The 17,974-nt window shown below is 44.3% G+C and overlaps 1 protein-coding gene across 1 annotated transcript in view; it reads right to left on the bottom strand.

The window, feature by feature from the left end:
- Window positions 1-17,974, bottom strand: part of LOC120946685 (ovostatin-like) — a 150,048-nt gene that overhangs the window by 77,054 nt on the left and 55,020 nt on the right. The window contains exons 13-17 of the mRNA XM_040361312.1: window positions 17,131-17,188; window positions 12,751-12,893; window positions 11,583-11,732; window positions 8,945-9,115; window positions 6,039-6,207 (exon numbers count right to left, since the gene is read on the bottom strand). Coding sequence (XP_040217246.1) covers window positions 6,039-6,207; window positions 8,945-9,115; window positions 11,583-11,732; window positions 12,751-12,893; window positions 17,131-17,188 — 691 coding nt within the window. The remainder of the gene's footprint in view (window positions 1-6,038; window positions 6,208-8,944; window positions 9,116-11,582; window positions 11,733-12,750; window positions 12,894-17,130; window positions 17,189-17,974) is intronic.

The raw sequence follows: 17,974 nt of genomic DNA, 5'->3' as shown, positions 1-17,974 counted from the left end.
CCATCCCAAATTATGTGGGATGGTCTCCAGGGATTTTAACAAAGTCCTAGAGTCCTGCAGATTCAGGCTGTGCCCTGAAATGCTAATCCATAAAGGGATCTTGTGGGCAGCACAACCACCACATTCTAGATGTTCCTTATTCCACATTACCTCATTCTAGATGTTCCTCAGGCTCGAGTCACACCTATACACGTTGCTTTTGAGCGTTGTTGCAGTGCTTTTTGCTGTGCTTGCTGCGTTTTTTGTATAATTTTTTTTTAGCCGGCAATTTTTATATTTTTTTACATTTCCTTAAACAACCGGCTATAAACAGGTTAAAAAAAAAAATAAAGATAAAAACGCAAACCGTGGCACGCGTTTTGCATGCGGGTCCATTGAATTCTATTACATGCAAAACGCTGCTTTTTGCAGAAAAAAAGTCCCCGGCCCTTTCCAAAGACGCAGAGGCACAAAAAAAAAAAAAAAAAAAAAAAATTTATGTGAACACGTTCCATAGGAAAGCATGTTAAAAAAAAAAATTCCCTGCATTTCTGCAAATTGCATAAACACACACACACACACACACACACACACACACACACACACGTGTGTGTGAATGGAGCCTTATTCCACGCCACCTCACTCTAGATGTTCCCTATTCCACGCCACCTCACTCTAGATGTTCCCTATTCCACGCCACCTCACTCTAGATGTTCCCTATTCCACGCCACCTCACTCTAGATGCTCCCTATTCCACGCCACCTCACTCTAGATGCTCCCTATTCCACGCCACCTCACTCTAGATGCTCCCTATTCCACGCCACCTCACTCTAGATGTTCCCTATTCCACGCCACCTCACTCTGTACTCTGCACTGTATGCTCCCTATGCCACACCACCTCATTCTGTATTCTGCACTCCACGTTCCATACCACCTCAGCCTGTATTTTGCATTCCGTATTCCACACCTCTTCATCCTGTACTCTGTTTTGAGTGTAGGAGATAAGGTTTTCTCCTCCCACTGACTACTAACCCTAATGCCACGTACACACCATCACTTTATGTGATGAAAAAAAATGACGTTTTTAAAAACGTCACTTTGACTGTGTGGGGGAAAACGTCGTTTTATGTCTTGTAAAAAACGACCAAAAAAAATTCAAGCATGCTTCAATTTTATGTGTCGTTTTTCAAAAGTGCACTTTTTACTTCACAGAAATTGACTGTGTGTAGCAAAAAACGTCGTTTTCTAAGACGTTTTTTCATCCACGCATGCCCAGAAGCTACTTATGAAGCAAGCTTCAATGGTAAAACGTGGTGGAACGTAACCTCACTTTGCAAGAACATTGTGAGAAAAACGATGGTGTGTAGGCAACTTCGTCTTTGAAAATTGAAGTTTCAAAAACGTCATTTTTTACTTCACAGAAAGTGTCGTTTTTTTATATCACATAAAGTGATGGTGTGTATGCGGCATGAGAGTTTTGTTTCCTGCAGATCTTTACACTCGTGCTGCATGTTCAATTTCTAAACTCTGCAGTCTATAAGCCAATGTTGTAGGTTACATACTCTTGAGTGCTGTACTGTATACACTAGAGCAGTGTTTCTCAACTCCAGTCCTCAAGGCGCCCCAACAGGTCATGTTTTCAGGATTTCCCCCAGATGAAATGGCTGTGGTGATTACTAAGGCAGTCAAACTAATCAAATCACCTGTGCAAAATAATGGAAAGCCTGAAAACATGACCTGTTGGGGCGCCTTGAGGACTGGAGTTGAGAAACACTGCACTAGAGTGACGACCCCCCCCCCCCCCTCCAAAAAAAAAAAAAGAAAAAAAAAAAAAGAGAACGCCACATCACCACTTTTCCTGGCCAGCAGAGGCACCTTTTACCTTGTGCCAACGCTGGCTCCACAGTGATTAGCAATAATTCTAGCTCTAGATCTCTGTAGCTCAAAAGATGCAACCTGTAGAATGTTTTTAAACGTCGCCTATGGAGATGTTTTAAGGTTAAAAGTTGGACGCCATTCCACAAGCGGGCGCAATTTTGAAGAGTGACATGTTGGGTATAATTTTACTCGGCGAAACATTATCTTTCACAATATCAAAAAAAATTGGGCCAACTTTACTGTTATTTTTTAATTAAAAAAAAGTGGTTTCCAAAAAAGTGCGCTCATAAGACCGCTGCACAAAAAAGTATTGCCTATCTCTATCTCTATCTCCTTTTAATCTTGTAAACGCCAAATCTGAAAAACCGCCAAGGTCCTTAAGTGGATAAGGCAAGACTTATTAGTGGCACTGTAATTACCGTATCGGGGTATTGCGCACTCCGGCGTATAGCGCGCACCCCTAAAGTGGACCCGACATTCCTGTAAAAAAATGTTTACACATTTTACTACTTACAGTTTTGGTGTCTTGCGCTTCGGGTGTCCTCTTCGTCGGGTCCGTCTGCGGCTTCGGGTGTCCTCTTTGTCGGGGCCGGCGTCATCCTGCTGTGTCCTCCCCGCTCAGAGTTTGAACACTGCGCCGGCATATACCGAGCGCAGTACACTTGGGCAAGCTCGGCTACTCTCGCGCTCACGTTCTGGACGTCCAGGACGTGAGCGCGAGAGGAGCCAAGCCTGCCCAAGTGTACTGCGCTCGGTATATGCCGGCGCAGTGTTCAAACTCTGAGCGGGGATCGGCGTATATCGCGCACCCACGATTTTTCCCTGATTTCCAGGGCAAAAAAGTGCACGATATACGCCGATAATACGGTACAGTGTATTGAGTTGTGGCAAATGCATGTTATATTAGTAGGCTCAGCCACTAGGCAGTGTAATTTAACCATGTCCCCTCCCTTGTGTGTCCCTTATCCAAGTTTTAAAGAAAGAAAAAAAAAAAAATTTGCTGTGACCACCCTTAGTGTCAAACCAGCATCGGTTCTTACGCAAAGTTTTTGTAGGATTAGTCAGGTATATGATTAACCAATTATACCAACCAATCAGGTGTTAATGACTGTTTGACACATGTGAGTTAATGGTTATTTTATATGCAGGTTGAAACAAGGCCCACGGGCCGAATCCGGCCCTCCTGGCCATTTCATGTGGCCCTCGCACCTCTCCTGTAGCCGACCCCTACTTTCAAGCAATGCATCCAGCTTCTTCCCAGCAGCAGCATAAGGAAAGGGGGGGGGGAGCACTGATGCAAGGGAGAGTGGGGGACTCAAGTGCTGTGCCACCCCACCATCAGAAGTTGACATCCAATATATGGAATGAGGATGCACTGGGATCTAATCTTACAGATACAACTGGCCCTTTTTAGGACAATCATAATGCTGATGCGGCCCACAATGAATTTGAGTTTGACACCCCTGCATTAATTGAAACAGCTGTTTAGCAGGCTCAAAATGGGTGAGGAACAGCCAAATTCTGCTACTAAAGGTGAGGTTGTGGAAGTTTCAGGTCAAACACCATGGCAAGACTGAGCACAGCAACAAGACACAAGGTAGGTATACTGCATCAGCAAGGTCTCTCCAAGGAAAAGATTTCAAAACAGACTGGGGTTCCAAGATGTTCTGTCCAAATTGTTTTTTGAAGCACAAAGAAATGGGCAACTTTGAGGGCCGACGATGCAGTGATCAGCCAAGGAATCTTAATGCAGCAGATGAAAGATACGCAATGCTTGCTTCCCCTTCCACATCTGAAGATGTGCAGCAGTGCCATCAGCACAGAACTGGTAGAAGCCAGTGGGACTCAGATACACCCATCCACAGTCCAGGAAGTCTGGCCAAGAGTGGTCTTCATGGAAGTATTGCAGCTAAAAAGCCATGCCTCCGACATGGAAACAAGACCAAGTGAGTCAACTATAAAAAAAACAAAAAACATAGGAACTGGGGTGCAGAAAAATGGCAGCAGATGCTCTGTACTGATAGTCAAAAGGTGAAATATTTGGCTGTAGGAGGGCTGCCAAGCGGTACAATAATAAGTGTCTGCAGCCAAAATGTGAAGCATGCAATTTGACATGTGAAATTGCATGCCAAATCGGCGGCTATTGCCAGGAATAGCACCGTCTGAATCAGTGCGGCCCCGACTTTGTGGCACCAGATTCCCAAAGGTAGTTCCTGCACTACTTTTGGCGATTTTAATAGACACAGAGCTTGCATCCGAAGGCGGAGTGACATGCGGGAACTAAATTGTGAGAGTTGAGCTGAACTCGCACAATTTCTAACCCGCCGTCAGTGTGAACCTAGGCTAATGCTGAGAAATACAGGCAGATACTTTTCAATCTAATACCATCAGGGAGGCCTGTGATTGGCCCCAAATGTATGCTGTAGCAGGACAACAACCCCCAAAACATACAGCCAATGTCATTAAGCAACATCTTCAGCGTAAAGAGCAAGGAGTCATGGAAGTGATGGTTTGGCCCCAAAGAGCCCTGATCAACATCATGGAGTCTGTCTGGGATTACATGAACAGAAGGATTTGAAGCAGCCAACATCCACAGAAGATCTGTGCTTAGATTTGCGAGATGTTTGGAACCACCTACAGTACCTGCCAAGTTCCTGTAACAACTGTGTGCAAGGCTACCTTGAAAGCAAAGGGTGGTCACCCCAAATATTGATTTGATTAAAAAAAAAGTCTGAAAAGCATTTTTTTTTTCAAACCTGCTTTAACCACTTCAATACCAGACACTTTCCACCACGCCCCAACATTTCTCTTTGTTTTGGTTATTAAAATGTGTTTTCTCTTTCACCGACGGACTCTGAGGCAGCACCGATATGTAGAATTGATGGGCACCAATAGGTGGCACTGATAAGCGGCTGTGATGGGCACTGTACATGAGTTACTGTAGAGCACCGATATGGGCACCTACAGCTGTTTGTGATGGGGCACTGACTGGCAGCTGTGGTGGCACATCTGATGGGAATGTGCAAATCAGCACAGCCCCCAGCCCCCCCCTCCCCCCCGGACAGTGAGCGCCCCTGATCAGCTCTCCCCATCAGCATGGACCGAGGAAAGCCGCTTACCGACACTTCCTGGTTCATGCGATGATCAGCTGTGATTGGTCAGCTGTTGATCACATGGTAAGGAGCCTCCATACCATGATCGGCGATGCAGTGTGTCAGACCGACACACAGCACCGATTGCCGCGCTGCACGCCCCTGCGGGCGCATGACAGCTTGTTATCCTGCTGGACATCATATGATGCCCAGTCAGGATAACTGAACCAATTCCCGGCAGTCATTCTGCTATAGGCTAGGCAGGAAGTGGCTCACTCTGATCAGAGATTCAATGAGACTCGGCGATTAGCTGTCAGCCAAGGACAGCTGATCATGTGATGTAAATACAGCCCCCCCCCCCCACCACAAAAGCCGACCATCTGGAGTAAACAGGCAATCAGTCCTGCACACGCCAGACCACGCTGTGCATATCAGCACTGCCCACCTATGCCACCCATCAGCAGGGCTGGACTGGGACAAAAATTTGGCCCTGGAGTTCATCCAGACCGGCCCACTTTAATTCAATAAAATGCTCCCCCCCCGAAAAGTCACGCCCACCAAAAGGCCCCTACATCCATTATTGTATATCATGAGAGGGTGAGAGAGAGGGAGGGTTGAGGGAAAGGGGGATGAGTGTAAGAAAAAGAGAGTAAGTGTAAAAGAGAGGGGGTGAGTGTAGGACCCCTTTTTACACTGAGGCGTTTTTTAGGCGCTTTTGGGATAAAAATAGCGCCTGTAAGCGACAGAAAAACGCTTCCGCTGCAGTCCTAGTGTGAAAGCCTGAGTGCTTTCACACTGGGGCGCTGCCAGGGCGTTAAAAAAAGTCCTCCAAGCAGCATCTCTCTTTTAAAAAACAGCCCACTGAGCCATCGGCCCACCGGGAAACTCCCTGTAGTCCCTATGGCCAGTCCATCCCTGCCCATCAGTGTGGCCTCTTTACAAAAAAAATTATACCAAAACAAAAAGATTTTGGCAATAGCAACATTCTAAAGCGTTTTCACATTTTCATAACATATGCATTACACGATATACATTACTCTGCGGTTTTATATGGTTTTTAAGGAGACCAACCCATCACACTGAACTTACCTGGTACAGCATTTGTTGTGACTACAGTAGATGCGAAGTCAGCGCTTGCAAGAGGCCGATCAAATGCCAGAGATGGCCGTCCAATTATCCCTGATCCAAAAAAATTGGACCGTGAGCACAACTGTGGCTGCTGGGAGGGCACACCAGTGATCATATGCATACCGATTCTCTGAAAGAACAGAAATGTGATGAGAACAGGCAATGTGCAGGAGCACATTGCAAAAAATGTACTTACATACCATCTCACAAAAGAGTACACCCCTCACTTTTTTTATAAATCTATTACATCTTTTCATGCGACAACACTGAAGAAATTACAATTTGCTACAACATAAAGCAGTGAGTGTACAGTTTGTATAACCGTGTAAATTTGCTGTCCCCTCAAAATAATGTCCAAATTGGGCCCAAAAGTGTGAATATTTTGTGTGGCCACCATTATTTTGCAGCACTGCTTTAACCCTCTTGGGCATGGAGTTCACAGGTTGCCACTACCACTTCTCCATGACACAGAGCTGGTGGATGTTGGAATGAAATACATTTTTTTTAATAAATTTGTTTCCATTTGTTTAGATACAGCATTCTTTATTTCGGAAATTTTGTAACTTCAGATACATTTTCCATTTGTTACATTCACTATCTGAAGTTACAAATTATCTGAAATAAAGAATGCCGTATCTAAACAAATTTAACAAAATACATTTTTATCATCAATTTGTTACGTTCCATTCCATTCCTTTTTAGATACAGCATTCGTTATTACAGATCATTCGCAACTTCAGCTAAATTTGTATTTGTAACGTTCACCATCTAAGTGATTTATTTTTTTAAGAAAAAAATAGTTAGATGAGGCAATTTTACCAAAATTAAAGTTGAACATTCCCCATCGATGGCTATTGGGTCTGTTACAAACGAAATGATACGGTTATTTTTTTATGAAATGAATGTATTTATGCAGAATTGTAAACATTTCCGAATTGCTCCCTTTAACCACTTCCGAACCGCTGTACGACTATATACGGCCACACTTTAAAGATGGATATCTCGGTAACGGCAGCAGCTGCTGCCACAACCGAGGTATCCATCTTTAGTGTGAGCGGTTCCGTTAACGATAGATTCGCCGCGAGATCGCCGTTATCGGCGGCGGAAGAGGCCCCCCCCCTCCCGTCGCTCTTCGCCGCTTACCGGAGCCGTTGGAGGCGATCGGGTCTGTTCGGTAGCTGTGTGGGGTTGCGAGTGAGGGGAAAAAAAAAAAAAAAAAAAAAAAAATCGCCCCCACCCGTCCCCATAGCTCTGCTGGACGGAAGTGACATCAAAACGTCAGTCCCGCCCAGCGTCTTAAAGAGACTTTTTTTTTGTCATTTAAGTCTAAATATGAGATGTGAGGTCTTTTTGACCCCAGATCTCATATTCAAGAGGACCTGTCATGCTTGTTTCTATTACAAGGGATGTTTACATTCCTTGTAATAGGAATAAAAAGTGATTTTTTTTATTTTTTTCCAGTGTAAAAAAAGAATAAAAATAAATAAGAAAAAAAAAATGTTTTAAAGCGTCCCGACGAGCTCGCACGCAGAAGCGAACGCATACGTGAGTAGCGCCTGCATATGAAAACGGTGTTCAAACCACACAAGTGAGGTATCACCGCGATCGTTAGAGCGAGAGCAATAATTATAGCCCTAGACCTCCTCTAACTCAAAAAATGCAACCTATAGAATTTTTTAAACGTCGCCTATCGAGATTTTTAAGGGTAAAAGTTTGACGCCATGCCACGAGCGGGCGCAATTTGTAAGCGTGACATGTTGGGTATCATTTTACTCGGCGTAACATTATCTTTCACAATATATAAAAAAATTGGGCCAAAATTATTGACGTCTTATTTTTTAATTCAAAAAAGTGAATTTTTTTTAAAAAAAGTGCGCTTGTAGGACCGCTGCGCAAATATGGTGTGACAAAGTATTGCAATGATCGCCATTTTATTCTCTAGGGTATTAGAAAAAAAATAAATATATAATGTTTGTGGGTTTTAAGTAATTTTCTAGCAAAAAAAACTGTTTTAGTCTTGTAAACACCAAATCTGAAAGACACCCGGTACTGAAGTGGTTAAAACAGATTTAAAATGTTCTACTGCACGTGTCAAACACAAGGCTCAATGTCATTGCATGTGGCCCTTACACCCAGGGCTTTTAGCCATTCTGCCCCCTCTGGTTCTCTGAAACCGTTCTGGACTCCTGTACATAGCGCATGCCTGAACTCTGAATAAAACATTTTTTTATTTATTTTTTCCCACTCCTGCCATGTCTCCTTTAAAAGTGGTTGTATAGTCAAATTTATAACTTTTACCTACAGGTAAGCATTCGCACAGGGGGATTCTCGGCTTAAGGCCCAGCAGGCGCCAGAAAGAAGTCTCCGGTGCACATGCGCAGGAGTGATGACATTGCGGCTCCAGCCACTCACAGCGCTGGAGCCGCGATACCCGAAGACACACCGAGGCAACATGTCAGCTACCTCGGCGTGGACCAGGTAAGTTACCGACGCCTTGTTCTAAGGCAAGTATTTCATAATGGAGCTAGCTCATTATGCCTTTTGCTTTACAGGTGACCAATAATAATTGTTAGGGGACTATACAACCGCTTCAAAACCCTCCCACTGTTGGAGAAATTTGGCCACACACCCCGGCCTGGTGTGGTTCAATGGGGGTGGGCAGGACGTGGTTGAGTTTCTGCACAGATTCTCTCTCTCTCAAAAAAAAAAAAAAAAAGCCAACAAATGTTATATAGTCTTACAGATACAACTAGGCCCTTTGAGGGCAATCATAATACTGATGCGACCCAGGATGAAATGGGAGTTTGACTCCCTTGTACTACTGTTTGAGGGTGTAGGCTTGTGGTCCACGAGCAGTGAATACTTACACTATACACCTTACCGACATCCTCTTCCCCAGGGAAGTCAACAATTTGCCAATAGGTTCCATTGACCAGGATCTGTTTATTATTATCAATACAGGGCGGCTGAGGAGGCTCTAGATTGAATCCTGCTGCATAGAATCCATTCAGGCTGGTGTACTGAAGAGAGTTATACACCTGTAACAATAAGATAGAATTACATGCATTCCAAGATTAGGTTGTAAAGTCCATTCCCCTATTAAACAAGCATGTTATACTTGCCCTGTGTAATGGATTTGTACAGAGCAGCCCAGATCGTCCTCTTCAGGTCCCTCTTCTGCTCTCCTGGCCCCTCCCTCCTGCCGAGTGCCCCCACAGCAAGCAACTTGCTCTAGGGGCAGTTGATTTACAGCTCCCCATGTCCAAGCAGCCATGGAGCCCCGACTCTGCCTCCTCTACCCCCGATTGACTAGCTGACATTGCAAGTCCTTGGGTACTTGAATGCCTCCCTCAGATCCAGGCAGACAGTTACTTAGTGGATTCCCCAGACTGAATCCTAGATGAAGCCCCCCCTACTTTAGTCCGAAGTCCTTCAGAAGTAGGGCCCCCCCCCCCCCCCCAACCATAACTGGGGCCTTGCCGAGTTATTAGAGGTACTGGGATGTCTGAGAGGGTAGTATCCCACCAGGCTGGGTGCTCCTCCTACTGAACAGCAGCACTGACTGGACCAGACCATTTTCTCTCCAGTCGCCTTCTGCGCACACCTCCCCAGGGATTGGCTGGGCCTTAAATATTCAGACGGTTCACGTAGACTGCTGCACTCCAATGTTCTGGAGCTTTCCAGAAAGCAGGGCGAAGCAATCAAGCCTGCAGCCCGTGGAACCCTGATCAGTCCAGAGCCATCAGGCAACAGCTCCACTGGATTACAGAGGAGACACACACACACGGTTTGCCGTATTTGTCATATTGGGGAGGTTTCCCCCTTACTTCCGGTCGAGATCATAAGCATAAGAAAAAAAAAAAAGTCAAAGTTAGGAGAGTTATATTCAAACAGTTGTCACTGGAAGATTTACCCTTTGTTTCTTGCAACAACTTATATTTTGGATTTCTTCTTGCTTTGTCTTGGCGACAGGTGTCACCAGGCCAAATAGAGTGAATACATCTAGTGGGAATGCCGACTGCAATGCAATAAAAAAAGTTGGATTCCTTGCCTACACTATCCAAAAAAGAAAAAAGTTTTGTCCATGCATACACACTTAAGGGGTTGTAAACTAATTTTGTTTCCCTAAATAGCTTCCTTTACCTTAGTGCAGTCCCCCTTCACTTACCTCATCCTTCCATTTTGCTTTTAAATGTCCTTATTTCTTCTGAGAAATCCTCACTTCCTGTTCTTCTGTCTAACTACACACAGTAGGGGTGCAACGGATCGTGCCCAATCCGCACGGGTCGACCTGATCGGAACAGTATGCGATCCGCGGAACGCACCGCCACCGCGGCCTTAGGAAAGACCGCGGCTTCGGCCTAGCTCCGGAGCGGTCGGCCATCTTGGTACACTCGGCGGCGGTGCGCGCTGACGTCATCACCCCTCCCTCTGCTCGTGGATTTTTTCTATTTTGCAAGAGCGCGCTGCGCCGCTGACTCTGCATGTAACCTGGAGACGGACCGAGTACATCAGTACAGTGAGTTGGCTAATGGCTTAATAGCCATTAGAAGCCAACTCACTGTACTGATGTACTCGGTCTAGTAAAACAGTAACACTAATTACCATTTTTGCCACTGTAATAGTCATAGCCAACATTGCCCCCACCATAGTAAACAGTAACACTGTGTATAGCCATTTTTCCCACTGTAATCAGTGGGAAAAATGGCTATACACACAGTGTTACCGTTTACTAGTGTGGGGGCAATGTTGGCCATGACTTATTACAGTGGCAAAAATGACAATTACATTGTTACTGTTTTACTAGTGTGGGGGCAATGTTGGCTATGGCCATTAATAATAGCCATAGCCAACATTGCCCCCACACTAGTAAAACAGTAACACTGTAATTGCCATTTTTCCCACTGTAATGGTCCCAAAATTGTCCGATGTGTCCGCCATAATGTCGCGGTCACGAAAAAAAAACAAACGCTGATCGCTTTTCTTTTTTTTACTGATCCGAAAATGATCCGATCCGTTACTCCTGATCCGAGGATCGATCCGATCGGTGAGTTTTTTGATCCGTCGCACCCCTAACACACAGTAATGCGAGGCTTTCTCCCTGGTGTGGAGAAAGCCTCTTGGGGGGGGGGGGGGGGGGTCAAGCAGGAGTGTCAGGACGCCCACTAACACACAGCTCCTTTCTCCATCTGCAAAGTAGAGTATCCTGACTTGCCTGCTCGCCCCCTCAAGAGGCTTTCTCCATACCAGGGCGAAAGCCTCACTTTACGCTGTGTATACAGACAGAAGAACAGGAAGTGAGGATTTCTCAGAAGAAATAAGGACATTTAAAAACAAAATGGAAGGATGAGGTAAGTAAAGGAGGACTGCACTAAAAAAGGTAAAGGAAGCTATTTAGGGGGGAAAAAAAATAATTTGCAAGTTTGACAAGTATGACTCTTCAGCAGAGAACGGCTTTTAAGCAAAACACCCAAGGTCAATGCCTCAACCGCATCAATATCTTACCGTATCAGCAGAAATGGTTTGACCTGCATTAAGAATCAGGAGGCTTGAATCCACAATATTGACTAAGCAGGAAGAGTCGGAGGATGTTTTCATTGCCAAGCCAACAAAAGAGCCAGGGGTTTCTTTTGGTGATGTGAAATTAGCAGAAACCTGCAGGAGGAAAAAAAAATAAATAAAGAAATAGTAAATAGCACGCAATACTGCGTTTTTTTCACAGCTTTCTATAGGCACAAACAATGGTTCCCAGCAGATAGGATTCAACTGCTTTGGTTTCAAGCCTTAGAATTTTTGACCCAACCCGTGATAAGGAAATTCTAAACCAGGGTTCTATGAAACCCCAAGGTTCCTCCAGGAGGTCGCTATCGGTTCCTTGAACTTGATGCCTGCATAAATTCCTGGGCCAACACCACTTTAGTTCATATCTACAGTTTAGCAAAAAAAAAAAAAAAAAAAACCTGTGAGCCTTTTCACATCCATACATGCGAATTACCCTATAATGCATGCAAATGGAATAGGGCAAATTTAGCCTAATTTAAAGCAAAATACGCCAGCTACAACCAATAAATTACTTCTGTATGCCGACATTTTTGAAAGCTCCTATATGCAGTCCAAGACCTCCTGACCATCATCCACATGTCCCTTCTCCTGAACTATATACACCGTATTTATCGGCGTATAACGCACACTTTTTCCCCTGAAAATCAGGGGAAAATCGTGGGTGCGCGTTATACGCCGATCCCCGCGCTGTGTTTGAACCACACCGACGTATACTGAGCGCAGTACACTCGCGGTCACATCCTGTACGCGAGAGCCGCCGAGTGGTTCAAACACGGAGTGGTTCAAACACAGCACGGATAGCGGGGATCGGCTGAAAAACACAGTGGGGAGGACACCACGATGGCCGCAGAAGGCCGCCGGAGAAGGCACCGACGAGGGGCATCAAAACTAAGTATTTATTTTTTTCCCAGGAATTTTCCTTCTAGGTTGGGGGTGCGCGCTATACGCCAGGGCGCGTTATATGAAGATAAATACAAATATATATTATATATATATATATATATATTAGAGCTGAACAAGTCCATTCATGCCACCTGACAAATCTGCCATCAACCACACATCTTAAGAGTTCTTGGAGGCCACATATTGCAGACAAAAAGTTTCCACGTACCTGGTTTTTGAAGCATTTCTCCAAGTTGAGATTAATGACATCTCCCACCAGCTCATCCTTCAGCATGTACTGTACGGCAAATTGAACAGTAGGGACATGATCAGCAGATGCCTCGTAGGGTAGGTTGAATTCTCCTTTAAGAGCTGAGAGGAAAGCACAATGTAATTAGTTAGGCTAAAAAAACAAACAAAAAAAAAAAAAAACACACAATTTCACTGCCTTTAGCTTGTAAGGGGCAGAGCTGCTAGCCTAAAGTTTTGGTAAAATCAACATAAAATGTAAATGCTCTACTGAAGGCACACGGGGAGGTATCCAATTTGCTCAGCAGGGGATCTGTCCGCCGATCAGAGAAAACCATGGGGGATGACAGGTCCGTGCCCCGTCAGTTTATGCAGATGATCGGATATGGACTGGTGGGTGTAAACGGACTTCTCATATCTCCTCCATTTACACCCGACTGCCCTTTGATCCGATCGGCCTAGATGAAGGTGGATGGATCCTGTTTTTTTTTTTTAGAGTGAGCCAGACTGGATTGAAGTTAGGCAGGTGTTCATTGATGCCTGCTGGTCCATAGGGCTGAATGGAGGGTCTGATCGGGTTTGCCTAAAAACTGAAAGGGGCCTGAATCACTTCATCTGTTAAAAAAAAAAAGGGGGGGGGGAAGGTGATTAACCACTTCCCATACAGCCACTGCACAGATACAGCCAGGTGAGCGCTCTCTCCTGAGTGGACATTCAGGAACGTCCCAAGGGGGGGGGGGGGGGGGGGTCAGAAAAATGCCACGGTGCATTTCCGATCAGCAGGAGGGCTCTGTGATTGGCCCTCCTGATCACAGGATGGCCGTGTCCAATCACAGCCGTCATGTGATGTAAATAGAGAGGCGGTTGCTAGGTGATTGGCTCCCCTCACACAGAAGTGGTCAGTGAAAAGAGGAGAGCAGATGGCTGCAGCCGGCCAGTGAGTACGAGCCTTTATCACACCGATCACCAGCCTAGTAACACATGTCCCCACCACACATGCAACAGTAAAAATCATATGCACACACACACACACACCCCCGTGATCACCTGCGCACATCTGTACATGATCACACAAACCAATTATACACATTTAAAAACAGTTTTTTTTTGTTTTGTTTTTTTAACCAAAGACATGTAGTAGAATACATTTTGGCTTAAATATATGAACAAATTTGATTTTATTTGATCTCTTTTATAAAAGAGAAAAAAAAAAAAAAAAAAAGTGCTTCCTCCAAATTTCCGCTCTCACTTAATAAAAAAGTAGTCAAGAATAAATGGCACCATAAGAAAGCTTTATTTGTGCGAACAAAATGGTAACAATTCATTTGGGTACAGTGTAGACCGTGCAATGGTCATTGAAAGTGCGGAAAGCTAAAAAATTGGCCTGGGGAGGAAGAAGGTGAAAGTGCCCAGTATTGATGTGGATATAAAAAAAAAAAAAAAAAAAAAAAAACACAAAAAACACAATGAACATATAAAAACGCAAAGTGTGGGAACTAAAGTGCACCTGCCATTAAATTAGGTCACCATCTTTCGAATTCATGCATTTACAGTTTTGATTTTATTTATTTTTTTATGTTCATTAACCACTTGTTGACCGCCGCACAAGTTTTTACGTCGACAGAATGGCACAGCTGCGCAAATGGGTAGATTATACACACAATCTTTAATTTGCCGCTGCGTGGTTGCACGAAGGGCCGCCGTCAGGAATTATGGGGCCCCTTACACCGCTTCAGGTATGGAGCAGAGAACCGGGGGGGGGGGTGCTGATGCCTCAAATTGAGAGGGGGGTGAATTTAGATCAGAAGCAGGGGGTGAGGTCAGGGTGGTTTTGGGTGCCGACGAATTAAAAAAAAAAAAAAAAAAAAAAAAGTTGTCAACCGGGCCCCTTACAGGTGTACTGTCTGTACCCCCCTGATGGTGGCCCTGGTCGCACACATCGTGCTCGGACTCTGTCCCACAATGGGTCAGAGCTGAGGAACAGGGACATGTTGTGTTTACACTATCTTCCTTTTCTCCCTAGTGACATGTCACTGATCGTCCGTTCAGTCATCAGGAACAGCGATCAGTGACGCGTCACCGCAAGCCACACCCCTAACAGTTAGAATCACTCCCTAGGTCCCACTTAACCCCTTCAGTGCCAGTGTCATTTTTACAGTAACAGCGCATTTTTATAGCACTGATTGCTGTAAAAATAAGACAATGGTCTCAAAATGGCATCAAAAGTGTCCGCCATAATGTCAGTCACAAAAAAAAAAAAAAAAAAAAAAAGCTCAAATCGCTCCCATTTTGTAGACGCTATAAAAAATTTGCACAAAAACAAAAGCTTGCCATTTTGTTTACCAAAAATATGTAGAATACGCATCGCCCCTAAACTGAGGAGAAAAAAAAAAATATAGTATGTATGCGAATATAATATTTTATATATATATATATATATATATATATATATATATATATATATATATATATATATATATATATATATATATATATATATATATATATATATATATATATATATATATATATATATATATATATATATATATATATATATATATATATATATATATATATATATATATATATATATATATATATATAATTTTATTATAGGAAAAAAAAAAAAAAGTCTTAAAATTGTCGCTCTTTTATAGCGCAAATAAAAAACCACCAAAAGAAAGCTTTATTTGTAGGAGTAAACACACTTCAATTTTGTTTGGGAGCCACGTCGCACGGCCACGCAATTGGCAGTTAAAGAAACGCAGTCCCGAATCGCAAAGTGGCCTGGTCTTTGGCAAGCCAAATGGTCCGGGGCTTAAGTGGTTATAGCTTTTGTCACAACATTTAACCGCTTCCTTCCCAAGCCTATTCTGGCACTTCTCTCCTACATGTAAAAAAAAAAAAAAAAAACACACTTGCTAGAAAATTTAAAACCCCAAAACATAATACAGCGGGTATAGAAAACAATCACCCCCTTTGTCTTATCCAGCCTATTTGCAGAATTGCTCAAATTCAGGTAAATCTGATGGTGACTATTTGTGGACTGCAGTCTTTAAGCCATTCCACAGACTTTCAATGGGGTTCAAGTCTTGGCTCGGACTAGGCCATTAACCCCCCCCCCCCCTTCAACCACTGCGTGGGTCATTGTCATCAACAAATTTCTAGCAGAGGGCAACAGATTGTCCTCAAGAATTTGACAGCATTATGCCCCATCCATTTTCTCCTTCCATCTGCTCCAGTCCCTTCTGCAGAGCAACAACCCCACAACAGGATATTACCACCTCCATGCTTTACTGTAGGTGTTTTTTGGAAGGCGAGCTGTATTGGATTTCTGGACAGCTCAATTATGTGGCCGTCATTAAAGTGGTCTGAGATGCCAATTAGCTGATGGATTGCCTTCAGAAGCAGGAATCCACTCCCAACGCTCGCCAGTGTTTCTCAGGCTTACCAGTTTTACCGCCACTCCTGAGAAAACAATCCTACGGCTCACATGGCTGGCTGGGGGGGGGGGGCGGTTATGGTGCGGGGCTTTAAGTTGTTGGGCTTGGCCCCTTAGTTTCAGTGAAAGGAACTCTTAAGGCAGGGTCTCAAACTTGTGGCCCTCCAGCTGTTACGAAACTACAAGTCCCATGAGGCATTGCAAGGCTGACAGTTACAATCATGACTCCCACAAGCAGAGGCATGATGGGACTTGAAGTTTGGGAACAGCTGGAGGGCCACCACTTTGAGACCCCTGTTTAAGGCATCAGTATACCAAGACATTTTGGACAACTTCATGGTCCCAACTTTGGGAATGGCCCCTTCCTGTTCCAGCATGGTTGTGCACCAGTGCACAAACAAGGTCCATAAAAACATGGATGAGAGAGTTTGGGTTGGAGGAACTTGACTGGCCTGCACAGAGTCCTGACCTCAACACCTTTAGGATGAATTAGAGTGGAGGCTGCGAGCCAGACCTTGTCCAACATCAGTGTGACCTCACAAACACACTTCTGGAAGAAAGGTCAACAATTCCCAGACACTCTTAAACCTTGTGGACAGCCTTCCCAGAATAGTTGAAGCTGCAAAGGGTGGGCCAACTCAATTTTGAACCCTACGGACTAAGGCTGGGATGCCATTAAAGTTCATGTGCTTATAAAAAGGCAGGTGTTCCAATACTTTTGTTAATATAGTGCTTTTCTCACGTGTAGAAGGGAGGCAAGGTTTTATTGCCCTACAATTGCTAGCTGCTTTTAACAGCTCTTCATATTAATCACCTTAAAATAACCACGCCTATTAGGGAATTAGACAGCATGGTAGTACACAAACCACTTGGCATATTTGACAAGGGTGGAGACGCCTGGCATTCTGAACTTACATTGGGACACATCCACAGCATGTTCACCAGATTCCACAATCTTTGCTCTTGCAATGACCTGTGACAGTAAAAGTAAGCAGATTAGTGGACTATAGATTATTGTTTTAGATTTGTAAATGTACACTTTCCATTACAATACAAGTCCAGTCGAATGCGACTCCTTGATGTCCAGGATATTGCACTAGGATATTAAGGGACAGAAAATCTACGTTAGACTTACCAGTAACGGTATTTCTATGAACCTTCCAGGATGGCACACCTGAGAGATGAGGGCTCCTCCCCACAGGAAACAAAATCAATTGACAGCTTGTTACAAGTCCCCACCCTTCCCCTTGATCCCCAGTATGTAATAAAGTAATCCCGAAATGGTTCACAAGGTACTTACCACCAAGCGTATGTTTCCCTCCACATAAGGTGGGAAGTAGGCCTGCCGTCCTGGAAGGTTTGTAGAAATACTGTTACCAGTAAGTAACGTAGGTTTTCTCCCATCACTTTCCAGGGCGGCACACCTGAGAGGATAATAAAAGAAACCACAGGCCTACTTTAGGGTGGGACTCCTGCCTGCAAGGCCTTTCTGCTAGAGGTCAGATTTTGACCTCCACTCCCTAGTGTTTGATGAAGGTATCCTAGCTGGATCATGTAACTGACCTGCAGGTCTTCTCTACCTATGCCCCTGCCTTCTCTTCGATGCAGGATCTAGGTGGCATGGGTTCTTAAGATAGGGTGACCACACATCTCCGGTTTCAGGGGACAGTCCCCATACCAAATCTGTCCCTGGATTGGATTTGAACAGGTGCTGGTGCAATTTCAAAGACAAAAAATAAATCTGAATTACACCCCCCCG

Source organism: Rana temporaria, chromosome 8 (genome assembly GCF_905171775.1).
Source record: "Rana temporaria chromosome 8, aRanTem1.1, whole genome shotgun sequence".
Classification (NCBI taxonomy): domain Eukaryota; kingdom Metazoa; phylum Chordata; class Amphibia; order Anura; family Ranidae; genus Rana; species Rana temporaria.
Note: the sequence above shows the minus strand (reverse complement) of the source record. Positions and strands in the feature narration are given on the sequence as shown.